Consider the following 22831-nt stretch of genomic DNA (forward strand, 5'->3'; position numbering starts at 1 on the left):
GGGTGGAGAAGGTGGAGGAGTTCAGACGAGGGATGCTCACGATTAACCGTTTAACCCGTTAACCGATAAAAAGAACTTTAACTGACTAATACTATCGGTTCATTTTTTATGTTATTCCTCTCTTTAGTCTGGTGTTTGGCTGCACTTTGTTTAAAAAGAGTTCAAAATGTGAAGATTTAACCGTCATCTGAGCATTAATGTGTGCGTATGCGTAACAGCAAGAAACATTTGAAAGAATATGCGTTGTCCTCCCAATCACCGATAGAGAATCGAGGTTGCAGATAGGCACAAACCTCGTCACAGACACTCAACAGAGCATTTTAATCTTATTGGTTAACAGTTATTTATTGAACAAACAATTCAAGATGTGCATCTCTAGTTCAAACCTGCAAGAGGAAACTCTGAAGGAGGTTTGACCCACCAACCAATCATCATTTGAATGACTTTGTTTATTTGAGAATCAAGTAACGTTAACATTTATCTCTTAGAAAAACTTTGAGGGAAAGTGTTTCTTGGTGTTTATTTGAGACTAATGCACTCATGTCTTTTCTGTTTATCTTCAAGGTTATCAGCCTATTATTCTTTGATTTGATTTTCTTGAAGATGGTTTTGGGTTTGATGGATTCAATGGACATAAATAGAATAATGCTATTTATGTCCATTGAATCCATCAAACCCAAAACCATCTTCAAGAAAATCAAATCAAAGAATAAGAAGAACTGCATCCTTCTACAGTTGATCAAGCTGTTTTTCAACTTTGGGCAGAGTTGTGGTCACAAACAACACTCATCATCATCATGTACATTTATTTTTTCGAAAAACTTTGAGGGAAAGTGTTTCTTGGTGTTTATTTGAGACTAATGCACTTGTGTCTTTTCTGTTTATCTTCAAGGTTATCAACCTATTCCATGATTCTGTTTATGTCCATTGAATCCATCGAACCCAAAACCATTTTCAAGAAAATAAAAGAAGAAGTGAGTTGTCCTTTGCATCCTTCAACGGTTGTTCAAGCAGTTTTTCAACTTTGGGCAGAGTTGTGGTCACAGAAACCACCAGATCCCTCCTCCTCCACCCTGATGGTTCCAGGTTTCCCTCTTCCTTGATCATCCATGATTTCCCAGATTTTCCCAGATGACCAACCGCTGGATCTGTGCTGGCTATAAATAGCCCTCCCCGGCTGCCCTCTCCTCTCCCAGCATGCCTTGCTGCTGATGCAGTTGGGAATGAAGTGTGTAACAGCAGCAGAGACGATGAGACGATGGGATGGAGGAGCATCACTTCACTAAATCTGTCCTTGTCCTTCTCTGTAGGTTCAACCCCCCCCTCCTCCTCCTCCATTTTCCTGCCGTCAGGATTTTCTTTGTCGGCATTCATCTCCTGCGTTGCCATGGCGCTGCCCAGGAGAGCAAAGCGAGAGGCGGTGGAAGTAGGGATGTCACGATTATACATTTTCTTGGTACGATTATTGTCAGAGGAATAATCACGGTGTTACGATTATCACGATTATTATGCACTAATTAATTTCACAACACTATGAATGTGTAAAATCAAATATAGTCAAAATGTAATTACATTACTCATTGTTTACATCAAACATTTCAAGTATCAAGGACCAATGATTAATCCCCAGGGGAAATGTCTGAAATATTCAGGTCATAAATTCTTATCTATACCAAATGTTTGCGTTTATTTTAATCGTTTTTTTGTTTTGTTTTGCTTTTTTTTTTATTATTAAAAATGACACGCTTACATTTAAATTCGTGCAGTCCGTCCTCCGTTCAGAGCGATAAGGCGGTGGAGGAGACGGAGATAAACGCTGCTGCTGCTGACGTCACATCGAACATGGAGGACACACAGAGGAAGACGAAGAAGAAGAAGAGGTGGAGGTCTTGCTCACTGAACAACCAATCAATCAACCAACCAACCAACCAGCCAATCAACCAACCAACCAACCAACCAGCCAATCAACCAACCAACCAACCAACCAGCCAATCAACCAACCAACCAACCAACCAACCAACCAACCAACCCATCAACCAACCCATCAACCAACCCATCAACCAACCAACCAACCAACCAACCAACCAACCAACCAACCAACCAACCAACCAACCAACCAACCCATCAACCAACCAACCAATCAACCAACCAACCAATTAACCAACCAATCAACCAACCAATCAATCAACCAACCCATCAACCAACCAACCAATCAACCAACCCATCAATCAACCAACCAACCAACCAACCAACCAACCAACCAACCAACCTGTCATTTCTAGTCAAAACAAATCTAATTATTCTTAAAATAAGACTCATCACATAAAAAGTAGCTTGTTTTAGACACTGAACTTGGTAGAAAAATCTGATAGTGGAGCAAGTTTGTTTTTCTTATTACAAGCTCAAAAAACTTTCACTCGCAGAATTTTCTACTTATTTCAAATAAAAATTTGTTTAAAACAAGTGAAAATGTTTTTTTAGGTGATGAGTCTTTGTTTAAGCGGAAAGAGATTAGTTTTGACTAGAAATGAGACACAGATATACACATGGTAATATGGTAGATGATAAATAACCTTATCCACCGCTCCATGGATTGATTTCTCACCGGCTTCGTTGTTGGAAACAAATGTACATGGAGGAGAGGAGGGTTAGAGACACAGAGGAGGAGACACCACACCTGGAGAGGTCAGCTTTAAATATTCAACCAATCAACCAATCAACCAATCAATCAATCAATCAATCAATCAATCAATCAATCAATCAATCAATCAATCAATCAATCAATCAATCAATCAATCACTGCTCGTATAAACAAATCAGCATTAACAGAACCAGACCGATGGACCACACACTGACCAGACCTGACGTCCTTCCAACTTCAGCACAATAAAACAAACAACAACAGTGTGAAGGTGTCTGGAGATGTTCAGATCATGTACTCGTTCACCGATACCGAAACAATCTGATTTTCCTTGATGGAAATGAGGAATATTAAAACACTTCATCACCTCGCTGAGTCTGTGACGTTGTGAACAGGTGTGGAAGGGAAATGAGTTCAGCTTGGCATGTTACCAGTGCAGCAGGATGGGATGGGAGGCGGAGTGGGGAGTGGAGGAGTGGGGGGTGGAGGAGGTGGTGGAGGTGGTGGTGTTACCTGGATCGGGGGGTAGGGGTTGGAGGAGCAGGAGGGGGTGGGGCTGTCCTCCTCTCTGTCTCCGTGGGGGTAGAGGACGGAGGACGAAGAAGGGGAAGGGAGCTCCGGGCGGTGCTGTCCTAACGCTGCAGAGCCGTCAAAGATGCACTCCAGAGACGCTACCTACAGGGGGGGGGGGAGTGGCTCAGGTCAGATCTTCACCTCAGGTTCAGTTCAGAGTAGGGATGTCACGATTACTTGTTTTCACAATTAATCGTGGTATTAAACGCCACAATTAATTGATCATAAAGATTCCTAAATAGACCGAATCTCCTTGTTGTTTACATTCTACTTCCTGGTAGAAAACCAGCTGTAATTTGAATGAGATCAATAGTAACAAACGAGAGTTTAGCTATATATCATATTTTTCACGCCCTATCACCGTTTAGACAAATCTGAAATGATTGAAGAAACATTACTATTTCTGTGTGTGTGTTTTGTGTTGCTATGTGTTGTATTTATTCAGTTTGGGGGGAATCACGGTGTCTAGAAAGCATCAGTGGCTCAGCTGACAGGGACAGCTAACGGTAGCTAAGCTAACGGTAGCTAAACTAACGGCGGTAGCTAAGCTAACAGCAGGACGTCAGCTGACTGGAGTAGTTTCATGTCGTGTCCCACAACAGGAGGGTTTTAACTTAAAACCCTCCCGTTGTGGGACACGACATGAAACTACTCCAGTTAGCTCAGTCATGTTGGAACTCAGATATCCGCTGGAGAAAATATTTTTTCATGGAGCGTTTATTGAGTCACTGAGTTATTAAAGTTAAACAGGTAGCTAACCGTTAGCCCAGCTAATCTATGATAACCATGACTAATTACAAAAATGTGCACACATAAATAGTAATGTTTGTCCAATCATTGGTTTTATAAACTTTACAAACATCAGATTAGTCTAAACGGTGATATAGTGACATGAAAAATGAGATAAATATAGTGAAACTCTCGTCCGTCACTATTGTTCTCATGCTGGTTTTCTACCAGGAAGTAGTTGTAAACAACAAGGAGATTCGTCTTATTTCAGCGGCGGATTGATCCAACGCACTTGGTGCTGCTTTGGATCTGCAGAACAACAACAACAACACATCTACACACAGGAAGTCACCTGACCTGTGACATCACATCAGCTTTAATACAGAGAGTTAAGGGAGGGGTGGGGGGGGGGGGGGGGGGGGGGGGGGGTAGCACTTATCAAAGGACAGAAGGACAGAGGACGACAGAGTGAAGAGAGACAGTCTGTAATACAGAGTTCAGTCTGAGTGAGAGGAGGAGGACAGAAGAAGACAGAAGGGGAGGACTAAAGAGAACAGAGGAGGACAGAAGAGGATGAGGGAGGACAGAGGAAGACAGGGGAGGAGAGAAGAGGAGGACTAAAGAGAAGAGAAGAGGACAGGGGAGGACAGAAAAGGACAGAGGAGGAGAGAAGACAAGGACTAAAGAGGACAGAAGAGAGAAGAGGAGGACAGAGGAGGACGGAGGAGGACAGAAGGAGGACAGGGGAGGAAAGTGGAGGACAGAGGAGGACGGAAGAGGACAGAGGGGGAGAGAAGAGGAGGACTAAAGAGGAGAGAAGAGAGAAGAGGAGGACTAAAGAGGAGAGAAGAGAGAAGAGGAGGACTAAAGAGGAGAGAAGAGAGAAGAGGAGGAGAGAAGAGGAGGACTAAATAGAACAGAAGAGAGAAGAGAAGAGAAGGACAGAGGAGGACAAAGGAGGACGGAGGAGGAAAAAAGAGGACAGAGGAGGACAGGGGAGGAGAGAAGAGGAGGACTAAAGAGAACAGAAGAGAGAAGAGAAGGACAGAGGAGGACAAAGGAGGACGGAGGAGGAAAAAAGAGGACAGAGGAGGACAGGGGAGGAGAGAAGAGGAGGACTAAAGAGAACAGAAGAGAGAAGAGGAGGACTAAAGAGAACAGAGGAGGAGAGAAGAGGAGGACAGAGGAGGACAGGGGAGGAGAGAAGAGGAGGACTAAAGAGGAGAGATGAGGACAGAAGAAGGGCAGAAGAGGACAGAGGAGGAGAGAAGAGGAGGACAGGGGAGGAGAGAAGAGGAGGACAGGGGAGGACTAAGAGAAGGACAGAGGAGGAGAGAAGAGGAGGACTAAAGAGGACAGGGGAGGAAAGTGGAGGAGAGAAGAGGACAGAGGAGGATGGAGGAGGAGAGAAGTAGATGATAGAGGAGGACAAAGAAGGAGAGAAGAGGAGAGAAGAGGAGGACAGAGGAAGAAAGCGGAGGACAGAAGAGGAGGACTAAAGAGGACAGGGGAGGACAGAAAAGGACAGAGGAGGATAGAAGAGGAGGACTAAAGAGAACAGAAGAGCGAAGAGGAGGACAGAAGAGGACAGAAGAGGAGGACGGAGGAGGAGGTGTGGACAGAGCTGGTTGCCGTGGACACAGAGCAGACTGGGTTGTGACTGGTCTCATGTCTCAGGTCGGTGTGTGATCAGCTTTAGGATCAATATCACTATCAGTATCATGATCAATATATTATATCATATCTATCAGGTTGTGATCAATAAGCAGCTGTAACTCTGTAACACTGAGTCAGTCTGAGTGTAGTTGTGCCGTGTGTCCACCGGGCGGCGCTGCAGCTCCACGGAGCCACAGTCTGACAGGAAGAGACTCCTTCACACTACACAACTACACAACTACACAGCTACACAACACCTGCTTTATTCTCTGTTTTTACTTCATTAGCACTGTTTTATATTTGTTCATAGTACACATCTTAAAACAACCGGGAGTTTGGTGTGCCACACTATTCTTATAATGATCTATTTACTTTATTTTTTACTTTCCCAAGTTTCCATTTTAGAAACTTGCTTTGTTAATTATGTAGAAACAAAAAGAAAAGAAGAAAAATGAATAAAACGCTTTAAAAAAATAATTTAAAAAAACTGGGTTTAAAAGAGAAAGTCCAAATCTGAGCAGCAGAGCACTACATCTCCCACGATGCAACTTGTCTCAAACTGTAGAGAGCGTCACACAGCACACACGCATGAACACACTGAGCTGATGTAACACACACACACACACACACACACACACACACACACACACACACACACACACACACACACACACACACACACACACACACACACACACACACACACACACACACACACAGAGTGGCAGCTTGGAGGAACCAGAGTCATGTGACCGAGTTATATGAGCAAAAAAGAACAGAAATGAGGAAAAAATAAAGAAATAAAGTGCAAAGTGATTCGGTAACAAATAAAGACAATAGAGATAATATACAAAAAATTAATTAATTAAACTCATAAAAAGGACAGAGTGAGGATGTGGGATATGGAGAGAGCGAAAGAGAGGGAGGAAAGAGCGGGAAATTCAGGAGAAGTTGAGATGTGTTTTTAACTGCTTTTTAAAAAGTGAATAAGAAGAAATGGATCTTAATGAAGGAGCTAGTCCATTCCAAAATTACCATGGATACAACCATGGCAACGGCCGGTGTAGAGGAGTAAAGCAATATATTAAGCGGTAATATATATATATTTAAGCATCAAAGATGTTCAATCAAACCCACATAGTTTGAAACAATGTTCAAAACACACACAGCCACACTAAGTCACAACTAAGCATAAAGCCCGCTAGCTTAATGCTAACGTATAATGTAAAACACCATAGACGGGCTAACAGAAATTAGCCTCGCTATCCAGAGTCTGTGGTCAGTTTATAACGCTTGTTAGGAAATTTGCTCTGACGTTTGTTGTGGGAGTCTGTGGAAGCCGCGACACCACTACAAAATGGCGCGGTCACTATATAGTGAGTAGGGGGTGATTTCGGACACAGCCTCTGATTTCACCGGTTCGACCTTTGACCTCTGACCTCTGACCTCTGTCTGTCAATTCACATAATTTGCTGTGATTGGTCGTAGTTTAGTTTTGTTTGGTTCTGAACGTCACCAGAGAGAGTTTCACCTGCCGGGACCAGAGGGATGTGACTGGAGGGGGGTGTGTGTGTGTGTGTGTGTGTGTGTGTGTGTGTGTGTGTGTGTGTGTGTGTGTATGTGTGTGTGTGATGCCGTCGTCATGGCAGCAGACAGGTATGAGGAACAACGTGTATGAGCAGCTGCAACAACAACGTGGAGAAGCAGCAGCGAGTGTGTGACATGTTAAACATCCAGAAACATAAATATATCCCCCACATACATATACACATACATATATACTATATAAACAGATACACAGGTGTCTCTCAGGAGGGGAGGGGCTGTTTGTCGTCATGGATACTGAGAGTGGGGAGATGAAGATGCTGTGGACCGGTTTAATGCTGCGTTCAAGACAACTTGGGACTCTGAGAATCAGTTGTGTAACGGTAAAACATCGATTACAATGTGATTAAATGCCAAAATACATTAAAACTTTCTTTTTTGTGCCCTTTTTTAATGTTTTTAAGCCTTAGCTACATGATTATTTGATTTATTTATTTATTTATAAACGACCTTGGGTTTATTAAAAGTCGCTATATGAATTTAAAGGGATAGTTCACCCAAAATTCAAATTTCACTCATTATCTACTTACTCTCATGTCGGACTAAGGGCTGTGAGAATTTTCAGAGTCCTCCGTTCCTTCTCTGAGTTACGGGGGGGTCAGCATAGCAGTATTTGTCCATATAATTGTTGTCAATGGATACCAACTTTCTTCATCCAAAAAGACACACCAAAAAACATCCATATACCTCCATACTGCTCGTATGTAATGTCCTTCTGGTATTGAAGCCCCGACATGAGAAATTGCTCCAAGAAAAAATGAAATAAGTCTATATTTTAAGCTTGTTTGTAGCGGAAGCTCCCAGTGTCTCAGTTCACTGCTCTTCCCGCCGGTCAGTGCAAATCACGCGACCGGCGGAACAATGTTGGGGCTTCAATACAAGAGGGACATTACAGACGAGCACTATGGAGGTATTTGGATGTTTTTTGGTGTGTCTTTTTGGACAAAGAAAGTTGGTATCCATTGACAACCATTATATGGACAAATACTGCTGCACGGACCCCCCCGTAACTCAGAGAAGCCACGGAGGACTCTGAAACTTCTCCCAGCCCTTAGTCCACATGAGGGTGAATAGATAATGAGTGAAATTTGAATTTTGGGTGAACTATCCCTTTAAGTTACTTTGAATTCAGAATTTTTTCCCGGTGCAACATGTTTGTGGTTGTTCTGGTCGTGTTTCGTCCCGACTGGTCTGAGCGCAGCAGAAGCTCCGCCCCCCTACCTTCATGGGTGAGATGTGGGCGTGGGTGACGTATCCGTGGACGTTCTCGATCTGCGACAGGTTCTTCTCGGCCACCTGGACCAGCTCCGCCCCCCCGCCCCCGCCCCCCTCCTCCGTCAGCTGGGGGGAGCTCTGGTCCTGGGGGGACGAGTCCTCATCGTGTTGCCGGTACTTCTGCAACAAGGAAAACACAAAAACAGGTTCAAATAAAACTGTTTCAATACTTTATAAGACTGAAGTCGACCAGCTGTCAGCAGCCCACAACAAACAAACACAAAAACACTCATTCAGACAGGAAATGTAACTTAAACTAGAAAAAGCTTTTCCAAGAATGGAAATGGTGTGAATGCTGAAAGCAATGCTGAATGAGCTGGAAACATTGTTGAAAGAAAGAAAGAAAGAAAGAAAGAAAGAAAGAAAGAAAGAAAGAAAGAAAGAAAGAAAGAAAGAAAGAAAGAAAGAAAGAAAGAAAGAAAGAAAGAAAGAAAAAGACACAGAGAGAAGGGTAGATAGAGAAAGAAAAAAGTAAGAAAAAGAGAATAGAGAATGAATGAAAGAGACAGAGGGGAAGTAAGAAAGAAGGAAAGAAATTGGGCTGGATAAATGGAAAGAGAGAGATATACAGAGAGTGGTAGAAAGAAAGAAAGAAAGAAAGAAAGAAAGAAAGAAAGAAAGAAAGAAAGAAAGAAAGAAAGAAAGAAAGGAGGTAGAAGCTTCAATTAAAATTTCCAAAATCAGGCAGGTTTCCAGGATGCCAAGTCGTCTACTCATTTTAATGTAACAATTGCCGATGAGAACCGGTGTCAAAAAGGAAAAAAGGAAGATTTTTTTGGGTCAGCCGCCCTACTTCTTTACATCAATGACCCAACATCAACACAAATTAGACCACAGACCCCCATTGGACAAAAACACCAGAAGCAAACACCAGAAATACACAAATATTTGTTCTGAGACTGAAGAAAGTTTCCTTTGTGGTAAAACGTGGTAAAAAAGTGGTAAAAAAAAAGTGCAGTGATTCCCATTCATAGACCAATGTGTGGCCCAGCGCCACAGAACCAAGACCAAGCGCCACAAATTGATTCTGCTTTTTTTTTCTATTAAGCCCCCCCCCCCCCGGCGGACGATCCGCTACCACCACAGTCTCCTTGCAAACCTGTGGGAAACACTGAAGTGGTAAAATGTGGCAAAATTTCAAGAAGAAGTTGGGAACCCCTTGAATCCTCTTAACCACTGAGATAATACAAAAGAATAAAATCCAACAATAAAAAGTGATAGAAAAAAGAGAAGAGTAAGGATAAACAGCAACACCACCAGGTCACCGGCAGCATCATCCAATAAAGTTTAGAGTGGCTTAGTTACAATTTAAGTCTTTAAAATCTGGTTGTTCTCGCTTTGATGAACACACAAACATCTGGACTACATTACCCAGGATGCATTTCAGCTGGTAAAAAAAACCCTCCAATCACAGAGCTTCATTCACCAGCCTTGTCCTGCTGTATGACACACACAGACACACACACACAACATGCAGCTTCAGTGTGTTTTGTCGTGAGGCTGCTGAGGATCACGGGTAATGTAGTCTCACATTTGGGCTTATTCTGACAAAACGGTAACTCCTATCAGAAAAAACCCAGACCGTGAGCGTGTACAAGGACTTCCTGAACAATTTGGTGTGATTTTGGTGTTTCTACAGTAAATATTTTGCGGAAATGTGCGATTTTAAAACAGGGGTCCATTCTGCTTCTCTCAGAAAATCTTTGTATTGGAGTCAATGAGGAGCAGAGACAGACGTGGCCGCACTCAGAGGCTGACAATTCAAATGCTGTACATCTCTTAGATATTTTGAGCACATTGTGAGAGAGGGAACAAGTTTGTCTACAAATTTGGAAAAAATCATGTGTGTAGAGAATAAATTGTGTCCAGGAGGAGCGTGGAAAGAGAAAAGTTTCAGACGATTTCAGACAACTTCTCCCACTCTAACCGATGATGTCACCCACTCTGACAGGAACATTCCGTGCTATACACACCCATTATAATCTCATAATTTCTCCAAAAATGATCATGGTCATTGATCAGGGATTGATCAAAAACTATATGACCTATCAAAACGTGGAGTAATACGACAATACACAAGACTTGTGTCTACTGTTTAAAGTTTAAATGGAGTCTCTACGTGAAAGTATGCCTGAGCAGTAGACTTACGTCGCAAAAAATTTGTTAACTGTTGAGAAAAGTAATAGCATACCGATCCCGATCGAACCGCACGTTTTGATATTGTCCTACAACGCGGGCACTGGCCCCTGCAGCTAGGGCCCGGTGTACCTGCCCCGTGACCATAACTAATGAACACTTTAAACCTATAATAACCTTGACTGACACTGACCAATAACTGACAAGATCAGTTGATTGATTGATTGATTGATTGATTGATTGATTGATTGATTGATTGATTGATTGATTGATTGACAGGTGAAGGTCTGAGCTTCACCTGCAGGTGGCGCTCGAACTCCAAATTTCACTCATTATCTCCTCCCCCTCATGTGGACTAAGGGCTGGGAGAAGTTTCAGAGTCCTCCGTGGCTTCTCTGAGTTACAGGGGGCTCCGTGCAGCAGAATTTGTCTATATAACGGTTGCAAATGGATACCAACTGTCTTCATAACAAAAAGACAGACCAAAAAACATCCAAATACCCCCATGCTTCGTCATATTTGGACGAACCGGGAAGACGAGCTTTGAGAAGCTTCCGCTACAAAACAAGCTTGAAATATAGACTTATTTAATTTTTTTCGGGACAATTTCACATTTCGGGGCTTCAATACAAGACGGACATTACATACGAGCAGCATGGAGGTATATGGATGTTTTTTGGTGTGTCTTTTTGTTACGAAGAAAGTTGGTATCTATTGACAACCATTATATGGACAAATACTGCTGCGCGGAGCCCCCCTGTAACTCAGAGAAGCCACGGAGGACTCTGAAACTTCTCCCAGCCCTTAGTCCACATGAGGGGGAGGAGATAATGAGTGAAATTTGAATTTTGGGTGAACTATCCCTTTAAATTCCCATCGAGGCCTAAACCTGTCGACCAATCACGGCTCAGCGGCTCCTCGCGGGGGCGGAGAGCCGCTGGAACAGTTGGCTGTTGATTCATGGAGGACGCCAGACAGAACCAGACAGAACCGGCCCACGCAGTCCGAGGTGTGAATCTGACCCAGCAGCACTCGAACGTCACACACACACACACACACACACACACACACACACACACACACACCACACACTTCACAGGTGGAGCTCAGTGTGTGTGTGTGTGTGGGTGGAGGCCTGAGCATCAGCACGGTGTGTTTCTATATGTGTTATATTACAGTTTTTCTCTGTTGGTTTGGCTCATTTCTTGAAACAGAAATTACATTCTTAAAACTATAAGACCATTTGGCCAAACAGTCTTACAGTTCTGCACAACAGCTCACTAGCAAAAGCGCATATCTCTCCCAAAACTGTTCACACATGCTTCAAAACTAGATTCCTTTACCATGTAAAGTGTCAGTACCATCAAAATGGCAAAGATCTTTCTCAATTGCTTTTGGCTCATTTGCATTCACTTAGTGCTTTTACCAAAAATAAACTGGATGGTTCAGCATAACACCATGGATGAGCTGCAGAACCTCATATCTCTCCCAAAACAGTTTACTTATGTGTCAAAACCAAACTTCTTTCTCATGTAAGTAGTCAGTGCCCCCAAAATGCATCATCCCTGTGGCATTCTGTGAGCACTGCAAGTCAAAATGCTTAGATGTTTTGTCACTATGGCAGAGACGTATAAAACCTAAGAAAAGGACTTTACAGTAAGAGCAGCCTCCAAAGTTTGACATCACACACACTGCACTCATATTGTCAAGGAAATTGTAACCATTTCTATTCACATATAGCCTACACAAAGTAACTCAAGATTATGTACTGTAAAATCAAAATGTATAGGCCTACAGTTCTCTGTACATGTATGAAATATGAACACAAAAAAAAAACACCAAGCCTTTGGTGCAGTAAACAAAGTTTCACGAGTAGAGACATTTTCACTGGTCATCACTGTCATCACCCTCTGTCTCCTGGCCACCATCTTCATCCTCCTGACCATCCATACGCTGCGCTCTGATTGGCCACATATTTTCATCAACATCACAGCGGATATTTTCCCTTGCGTGGTCTATAATTGTGGCCCGAATTTCATCAGGCACAACTCTGTGTCTTCTTGCTCCTCGGCCTCTTCCGCCTATTCCACCACGCATCCGCACTCCTCCTCCTCTTCTTCTTCTTCCTCCTCTTCCTCTTCCTTGAGCAGGGAGTTGCTCATGATAATTTTCTTGGCCAGGTACCTCCATGTTTATACTGCAAAAGGTACAGGCCCTAGCCCTATATATACGCGTTTGGCAGCATTCACAATCATAGACAGCACCAGTCAGGTAGCTAAACAGCTGATTGATTGGTCATCTGAGATGTAGGAACTCCTCCTTCGTTAGTCAAGTTCTAATTTCACCTGACTGTCAATTACTGTCATGAATTTATGAAATGCTGCAAGAAATTCATATGGTTTTCATGGTATTAGCCTACAGTATGTTGACTAATTTTGACAGTTGAACAGACTATTGTGCATATGATGATTTACACAGTGAAATCATGCTGACATGTTTTGGAGAGAGCAACCATTAGACTGAGAATCAACTAATCAGCTTAGATCAGCAAGATCTATTCATTTGGAAAATGTGCTAAATGTATGCTCATTGTGCTAACTCTAGGGTACTTGTACATAACCATTTGCAAAGATGCACTAAGACACTTGAGACATGTACTAAGACATTTGCAATTTGATGAAATCAATGAGAAATGCCATTCTGTTGTGAACATTTGCAAGGTGGTTTGGAGATTTGTCCATGTTATTTTGAGAATGTAATTTCTGTTTCAAGAATTGAGCCAAACCAATAGAGAAAAACTGTAATATACAGATACAGAGATGCTGCTGTGACGCTACCGACCCTCATCGTCTCCACACAACAAACTGGAACTTCATCTGCTCTTATTGTTGCTGCTTTTTAAATTCTTTTCATCATTATTCATCTAATTTTTTACTTTTAATCCTCTGATGTGAGTCTCAGGCGTCTCAGACTCTGCATGTGAACTATAAACTATCAGATTTAAGGAGGAACTTTAAGGAGGATTTCCACCTTAACTCAGCTCCATGTGTCCCTTGTCTCCAGCTCCAGAGTACTACTGTAGTGTTGGTTAAACCAATGACTTGTAACTAGTTCCAGTTCCAGTTTTTTAAGTCAATGTATATGTTCAAATTAGGGCCAACGGCCAATATTTGTGGAAATATTGTTGAGAAAATTCTGGAAAAAAAATACTTTTTTAGAAAAAAGTGATAAAAAATTTCAAAAAAAATAAGTTTTTAAAACAATTCTAGAAAAAAGTGGTAAGAATTCTAAAAAAAAAAAAAATAGGAAAATATAAAAAAATCTCAAAAAACTGGTACAATTTTCAAAACGTTTTTTTTTAAAGAATTCTAGAAAAAAATTGGTAAAAATCTAGAAAAAGTGGTTACATTTCTATTAGAAAAAAGTCAAATATTTTCTAGAAAAAAGTGGTACAATTTCTCAAAAACAATTCTAAAGAAACTGGTAAAAAGAAAAAAAGAAAAATCTGGAAATAGTGGTCACATTTCTAAAAAAAAATAAATAAATGAAAAAGAACGATTGGTTTGAGAACCATTGAAACCAATGACTAGTAACTAGTTCCAGGGAGAATGGAGCGTCTCTTGGCTGAAAACCAACCTTGTAAGATCAGAGCCTCCGACCCGGTGTCCCAGCTCTCGTCTCCATGGCGACACCGCCACACAAACGTAACGCGCTAACCTGTAACCCGTAACCTCTTGTTGATGACAGATAAGACTACACAGATATACACATGGTAACATGATAGATGATAAATAACCTTATCCACCGCTCCATGGATTGATTTCTCACCGGCTTCGTTGTTGGAAACAGATGATGCACATGGAGGAGAGGAGGGTTAGAGACACAGAGGAGGAGACACCACACCTGGAGACCTACTGACTCTTTTCAGAGATTCAGACTCAGACCTGGTCCACTGTGTCTCATGACAACGTCCTGACACTGAGCTGCAGGAATTATCCACCACCACGTCGTCGTCGGTCCTGCTTTTAAATCACCGACGGCTCCACAGAGGTCAGAGGTCACAGATTAACACGGGGACGGAGGCAGATTACACTGGAGTGAAGATCAATCAGTACGTTGACATCACAGCTGAAGAAAACAAATTATGTCCTTCATCTCTTCGTCTCTAATTGGACGACTACAGTTCATGTAAACGACTCAGACCGGACTAAGACACCCAGATGATGATGTGATCGGAAACTGGTTTTCTTCTGCATGTTTACGCCTTAATCCAACTCAAACTGGACAATGCATGGAGCAAGCTTCACAACACCAATAGTCCAGTAATTTTAGGCCAAAAAAGGGGTCAACGTTAAACAAATTGCAACAGAAGCAAACTCAACTGATTTTGTATCCTCAACATGTCCTGAGTGAGGGAAAAAAAGCCCCGAAGAATCCCATTAGGGGAAAGTTTAGAAAAACACCCAAACATATCCCATTTATACGCATATAAAAAAAAAATTCACGTGTATAGGGTAAAATTTTTAACCTTTAGATATCTATGTGGCTGTCTTGAAAAATTGCAGTCATCTTGAAATTTAAAGTGGTTTCGTGTTGGTTGACCGATGGAGTCAACTCATTCCAATTTTCATGCCGGTACCACCACAGCAACTTCATACATGTGCCATCAAAACGGTGCAATTTATGCAAATGTATACACATTTATGCAAATTTGCTCATGTTAACAAAGAATTTCAAAAAACTTGTAATACATTTTTTGTTTGTCTTAATGTAAGTAATCAACTCAGTAATTTTCATGGAGATATCTAAAGGTTAAAAATTTTACCCTATTCCCGTGAATTTTATTTTTAATATGCGTATAAATGGGATACGTTTGGGTGTTTTTCGAAACTTTCCCCTAATGGGATTCTTCGGGGCTTTTTTTCCCTCACTCAGGACATGTTGAGGATACAAAATCAGATGAGTTTGCTTCTGTTGCAATTTGTTTAACCTTTTCTCATAAAATGACTGGACTACAAGTGGAGCAGAGAAGTCTGAACCCGGCCACAGAAAGAAGCACCTGGTCTGATGTACAGTAGGTCTGTCAGAACGAACTCTGCTGTTCAAACAGAATTCAAATTATTTTAAAAATGAGAACAATCGAAGGTGGAAACTGACGTTCCAACGTGACACAAATCAACGATCTGAGAATGTCAAAATCGCCCAACACTATCGGTGAGTACTCAAGAGTGATTACTCCTACTCGTACTCGGTCCGAAAAAAAAAATGGTATCGATCATCCCCAGGTCAAACTCCAGCCACCGCCTCCTGGAGCCCGTTTCCCTTCATTTAAAAAGTGTTGACTAAATTGAAGCCCCGAAATGCGAAATTGTCCCGAAAAAAATTAAATACCTTCCCGGTTCGTCCAAATTTGACGAACCAGGAAGAGGAGCTTCGAGAAGCTTCCGCTATACAAACAAGCTTGAAATATAGACTTATTAAATTTTTTTCGGGACAATTTCTCAAGACGGACATTACATACCAGCAGCATGGAGGTATTTGGATGTTTTTTGGTGTGTCTTTTTGTTACGAAGACAGTTGGTATCCATTTGCAACCGTCATATGAACATGCACTGCTACGCCGAGACCCCCTGTAACTCAGAGAAGCCACGGAGGACTCTGAAACTTCTCCCAGCCCTTAGTCCACATGAGGGGGAGGAGATCATGAGAGAAATTTCAATTTGACCTTCGACCTTTAGCCTCAAACTCAAGAGAGTCACTGATTGGTCACCTGCCGACCGACCACATGTTCTTCACCTCCTCTCTGCCTACAACCATGTTCAACTGTTCAACAGCTGGAGATGCAGCAGATGGAGAAGCATCAGGAGGCTGCAGGGCCACCACGGTCGTCACGACGACACTCGGAGGGAAACGACGACCACAAAGAAGCAGAGAGACAGAGAAGCTTCACATCTGTCCACATCTGTGCCAAATGAGCAGCGCTGCAAAAAACCCTCGTACTCGTGTCTCTGTTGTTTAAGTTTAGCCTTTAAAGGTACATTGTGTAGGAATTACTCAGTTGTATTTTTCATGCTGCATTCATGTGAAATCGGGCTTAAGGCAGACGGACGACAGCCACTGCACGTAACCAAATAATCGATTTTCGTGAATAGATAACAGAAGAAGTTACACAATGTCCCTTTAACTTGACGTACAACATGACGTACTAACGCTGCGTGACACTGTGTCAGCGGCGTTTGGACCAGAGTGAAAACAAACGTGTGAAACATAGCGTTACATAACATATAGGATGTTACAGCGCGTGTGTTTGTGTAGTATTAACCATCATGAACAAAAGATTACGGGTTACGGAGCGACACTGGGGCAGGAAAAAAAGTAGCAGCTTATAGTCCGAAGAAAGTATACGGTAATTCAAATTCTGTTTGGATAGCGAAGTTCGTTCTGACAGCTACTACCAGTACTTTCTTTGCTGTATTCACTCATGTTGTATTTGTACAAAGAGTTGACCCTGAGCCAGGCCTTACAGGGATAGCAGTATATACTATACATGTATATATATATATATATATATATATGATGTGAGGAGGAGGAGGAGGAGGAGGAGGAGGAGGAGGAGGAGGAGGAGGAGGAGCTGGTGTGTTGAGTCGTGCTCTGATCCAGGTTGAGCTGCTGCAGCTTCATGTCACCGTGTCCTTCACACTGAGCCCACACACTCACATGGAAACATTCATGTAGGAGGTTTCTACTGATGACACGGTCTGACTGGAGAGAGAGAGAGACGCCTCCTCCTCTTCCTCCTCCTCCTCTTCTTCCTCCTCCTCTTCCTCCTCCTCCTCCTCCTCCTCCTCTTCTTCCTCCTCTCTCACAGAGGAGAAGAGGAGGAGGAGAAGAGGAGGCAGAGTGTCGACTCCTGCTGCCAAAAGCTGCTATAAATAGGAGCATCAGCACAGAGCGGATGTAGCAGGAGGAGGAGGAGGAGGAGGAGGAGGGGTGAGGGGGGGGGGGATGATTCAAGGATGTGATGAAGAGGAGGAAGAGGAAGAGGAGGAAGAGGAACAGAGGAATCACCCACACCATCCAACAGCAGGAGGAGAAGATGTGTTATATTTTTAATCTGTGGTTTTTTTTATTGCTGCTCAATTCACTCAGCCTTAAACTAACGCTGAGAAAAACCCACGGCCTGCGAACGCAACGTAACACAACGCAACGCAACCCAACACAATGTACGCAAAACACACACAGCAACACATGCAACGCAACACAACTCTCTCTCTCTCAAACTGAATCGTAGGCAACTGGACTTGTATTTGTCTAGGAAGACGTTTGGCCTCTTATCCACGGGGCTTCATCAGTTCCTACACATGGCATTCATCAATGACCTGGATGAATGAGAATATTCATAGACAAACGCAACGCAACGCAACCCAACGCACACAACACAAGAAAGTGAACATAGGACCCTCTTTTTGAAAAAAGGTCCTATGTTCCCCGTTTTTACCAAAAAGGGTCCTATATTCCCCGGTTGCAATACATACTGGGGAACATAGGACCTTTTTCTGAAAAAAGGGTCCTATGTTCCCCGCTGTTGCTGGTTGATGGACTCTCTCTACTTATCTGGACTCTATCTATCTGGCCTGTCTAGCCTCTACCTGGTCTTTTTACTAAACTTAACCAACTCCTTTCTTCATTGTCTAAACCCAACCAATGGGACAATTACACTTTTCACTCAAAGTCACAACTCAACTTCTCACTCAAAAATAGGCAAAAATATGCCAAGTCACAACTCCACTTCCAGGTATGGGACCAAAAATTGCATGTTCCCCGGGTCCTTTTGGGGAAAAGCGTCTGGACACAGAGGGGAACATAGGACCTTTTTTGAGAAAAAAGGTCCTATGTTCCCCTGTCCCATACAAAGTGGGGAACATAGGACCCGGGGAACATAGGGATGATCCCAGTGAACGCAACGCAAGTATCCGCGAGTAGTGAAATGGCACTCTGATGCCGCCCAAGCCGAGCGAGTACTCGATATCGGCTGCAGCCCTAGTAACCGGATCAGAACCTTGTTTTGTTTTATTTAACATTTTATATTTCATTTACTAGTTTTTGTTGTGAAAATGCAAAAAAAGAAAAGAAACAGAAAACTCTGGTTGAGTGTCTCCTCCAGGCTCCATGTGTTGTTGTAGCTGCTAGGACACGGCCAGAGGGCCAAACGGCCAGGACGACATAAAGATGGCGGACACGGTAGATTTAGGTGATTTAGATGATAGAGAGAGTAAGTAATGAATGAATGAATTACTATTGAATATTTATTGAATGAACAATTATTGGAACTTCAATAAACGTTCCGGTACATTTTCACTATGTAACTTGCCATCGTAATTCTTCGGGGTTTTTTTTTTTCGTAGGATAGGTCCGGGAAAGTCCCGCCTTTCCCCTCTCCTTTCCTACCTGATCTTTTTACTAAACTTAACCAACTCCTTTCTTCATTGCCTAAACCCAACCACTGGCACAATTACACTTCTCAATCAAACTGACAAAATGTAAACTTAGAATATAAATTAAAAAACTAAACTTTTCGGAATGTGAAACCAGCGGGGATCGAACTCGGATTCACCACACCACAGGCGAAAATGCAAACCGCTTCGCCAAAGCAAAACTTTGAGTTTGTGGATGTGGCAAGTGGAGGGATGAGGTCACGTGACAGCACCTGGCCGTCTGGCCCTCTGGCCGTGTCCTACAGGCTGCAGCCAGACATTATAGCTGTTGGCTGCACCACAGCGCGGTTTAAACTGGCAGCCAACTGGTCAGTAAAGCCTCTCCGGTGGTAACAGCGTATCGAGTGTGTGGTGGTGGATCAATGGGACTTAATTAAGACCAGTTGTAATCAAACTGTCACTGAGCAGAAGTTACAGCAGCTACAGCAGCTTCATCAACCACACACACTCTGATCCTCCACCCACCGGCTGCTCCGGGGTCAGAGGTCACCGTCCACACACACACACCAGGCTCTGTGCAGCCTACAGTGGGAATGACAGCTGAGAATATTACAGGTATAACCCCATCCCCCCTTCCTGTACCAACACCGGTACATTCACTTCGATACCGGTTTCTGAACGATACTTTATTCGATACCAATTTTATAATATTACTTCTTACAAAAAGAAAATTACATTACGGTACAAATCTTTTCTAAGGGTCAACAGGTAGATCGACCCTGGCAGGTGCTACAACTACATTACAGTCACTTTATTTAGATGAACTTTGCAATCTGAAAATACTTAAAACCACTTTTATACATTTTGTAATTCACACTGCTCCAACGTCGCAGAGCCGCAAACGAAACAAAACACCGGAGTATTCTGTGAGAAGCACCGGCCGATTTAAGCACACGCTTAGTGGTCCCATGAAAAACAATGAAAACCAGATGTTTTCTTTATGGAAAAAAAACCTGGACAGGACGTAACAAGTGGACATGTCCGGGTAAAAGAGGACGTTTGGTCGCCCTATGACGCGCTGCAGCCACCTGTAACGTTACAGCCAATCACAGGCTGCATTATCAGATCCAGATCACGTGATTAACCGAAACTTGGCACCAAAAGACGAGGCATGTTTTGTTTTGATATTCAATATGACCGAAGCATTTCGGTCTGTGCCATAAAAGAACCAAAGTTCGGTGTGTCGCCATGTCTGTTCTGATGATACTGAAATTTAGATTTATAGATTTTAGATCCCGCCAAGGCAGGAAATTCATCTTTGGTCTCACTCACAAAAGAAAAACACACAAATCAACAATGATCACATAATAAAAATACATACATTCAGGAAACATCTGCACTTCAAGATCCCCTTTACTTTACTGTGTCTTATTGATTCTAGAAATGGCATTGGGGATAAAGGAGCCCTTGTAGATCTTTTTCTTTGCCAGAGGGACTCTATAATGCCACCTTAGTTCAAATTCACTGTCTCATCTCTGATTGTGTGTTTCTCTTCTATAAAACACATTCTACGTACTCTCAGCTTCAGTTCGCTACACGCCCACTAATCAACCAATCACAGCGAACTACTGTACAGGTCACTCTGGGGATTTCTCAGTCCCCATCGTTTATGCTTGAGAGCGCTGTAGGAACGATATCTTTCATATTGCCATTATTGGTAACCGTTTTATAAAAGCAATACATCACTTCAGGCCGTGATATAGTATATACGCTCGCTCATATTGATCATATATGAGCATATGAATATAAATTATATTTAAGCAATATATCTCGCTCTGTCGTTTCGTATTATATTGCTTAAATATAATTTATTGTTTTAAAAGAGGTACAGATCAAACTGGAGCATGAGAAGTGATGGTGATGATGTCGTCCGTGTGTGTGTGTGTGTGTGTGTGTGTGGTTGGTGTTTCCCTGCAGAGCACATGTTGACCACACATGCACGTGTCTGCCACCCACAGCCCCCCCTCCTCCTCCTCCCCCTCTCCTCTCCTCCTCCCGTCGGCCAATCACGGCCCAGCGCTGACGCGGACGCAGCCTGTGATTGGTCGGTGCGGCGGAGCAGAGACCGGTGCCGACCTATCGTGTCGCGTCAGGTCAAACGGTAAACACGGCAACGACGGTTCTTCCCCCTCAGCTGTGACTGACAGGCAGCAGCAGCAGGAGTAAGAGGAAGAAGAGGAAGGTTAGTTCACACGCTCATCAGCTGGTTCAGGCTTTAAAGGGATAGTTCACCTAAAATTTAAATTGCACTCATTATCTCCTCCCCCTCATGTGGACTAAGGGCTGGGAGAAGTTTCAGAGTCCTCCGTGGCTTCTCTGAGTTACAGGGGGTCTCGGCGTAGCAGTGCATGTCCATATGACGGTTGCAAATGGATACCAACTGTCTTTGTAACAAAAAGACACACCAAAAAACATCCAGATACCTCCATGCTGCTCGTATGTAATGTCCCTCTTGTATTGAAGCCCCGAAATGCGAAATTGTTCCGGGATTTGGACGGATACGAGCAGCATGGAGGTATCTGGATGTTTTTTGGTGTGTCTTTTTGTTACGAAGACAGTTGGTATCCATTTGCAACCGTCATATGGACATGCACTGCTACGCCGAGACCCCCTGTAACTCAGAGAAGCCACGGAGGACTCTGAAACTTCTCCCAGCCCTTAGTCCACATGAGGGGGAGGAGATAATGAGGAAATGAGAAATTTCAATTTTGGGTGAACTATCCCTTTAAAACAAGACGGTGGAAGGTGTCGACGACGCTCTGAGTTCCGACTGCACCTGAACGCACCGGCCAGCAGCTGGTTAACAGGAAACGTTCTGCTGCGTTCAAGAAGTGCACAACGACACACGAGCCTGAACGCATCGCCAAAGAAATACTCCGATTACACTGAGCCCAGGCAGTAATCTGATTACTTCCTGTCACACACACACACACACACACACACGGGTCTAACAAAAACACACACACAAGAGGCATTCTGGGAAGTCTAACTGGTTTGATCGACAAGGCTAACAACAAATATTCACTCACACTCGATCGATTCGTTATCAATCAACCTGATAGGCAAGTGAATGTTTTTACTGTGACATTAAATCACCAATGAGCAGCTGATTGATTATTGATTACTCAACTTGGAGCTCCTCCGACTTCTTCTTTTGATTGTTTTATTTCCCGCTCTTTCTTTAAAGGGATAGTTCAACATTTTGGCAAATTGGTCCATTGCCATAATCCCTATCACCAAATACACAACTTGTCCACCAGAGCGTTGTGGAGTTGTTGGATTGTGTATTTGATGAGTTTGATGAGGTGAAACCAAGAAATCCCATAATGAGCCTCCGTAGCGTAGCTCTGAGCAGCTCACGGCTCTGCTCCGCCGTTCTGAAAATATCTTGCACCGACAATTGAAGGGAACGAACCTACTGCTGCTATGACTAGCTATAGGGATTATGGTGATGGGCCAATTTGACAAAATGTTGAACTATCCCTTTAAAGGGATACGCCAACATTTTTTTTTTCCGTGTCTTGCCTCACTCGCGAGTCCATGACCAGCAAATAGACACCATCCTTTCGACTGTGCGTGCAGTAACTAGGGAGATAGAGCCGTATCGCCCGTAATTAGCTTAGCTCAAACACTGGAAGTGTATAGGTAGTGTTAGCCTGCCTCCGCCTAAAGTCGCTAATTAGCTTAGCTCAAACTATATATTTATTTTATATATTTATAT

General features: G+C 42.9%; 1 protein-coding gene across 5 annotated transcripts in view; it reads right to left on the bottom strand.

Moving 5' to 3' along the window:
- The window catches only part of dlg1b (discs large MAGUK scaffold protein 1b), a 118277-nt gene that overhangs the window by 55825 nt on the left and 39621 nt on the right, over window positions 1-22831 (bottom strand). For 4 of the 5 annotated variants that reach the window (XM_083991592.1, XM_083991593.1, XM_083991591.1 and 1 more), the window contains exons 4-5: window positions 8426-8599; window positions 3155-3316 (exon numbers count right to left, since the gene is read on the bottom strand). In XM_083991592.1, coding sequence (XP_083847718.1) covers window positions 3155-3316; window positions 8426-8599 — 336 coding nt within the window. The remainder of the gene's footprint in view (window positions 1-3154; window positions 3317-8425; window positions 8600-22831) is intronic. The other variant, XM_083991594.1, reaches the window with a different exon arrangement.

The sequence above is a fragment of the Trachurus trachurus genome (assembly GCF_905171665.1).
Source record: "Trachurus trachurus genome assembly, chromosome: 17".
NCBI classification, from domain to species: domain Eukaryota; kingdom Metazoa; phylum Chordata; class Actinopteri; order Carangiformes; family Carangidae; genus Trachurus; species Trachurus trachurus.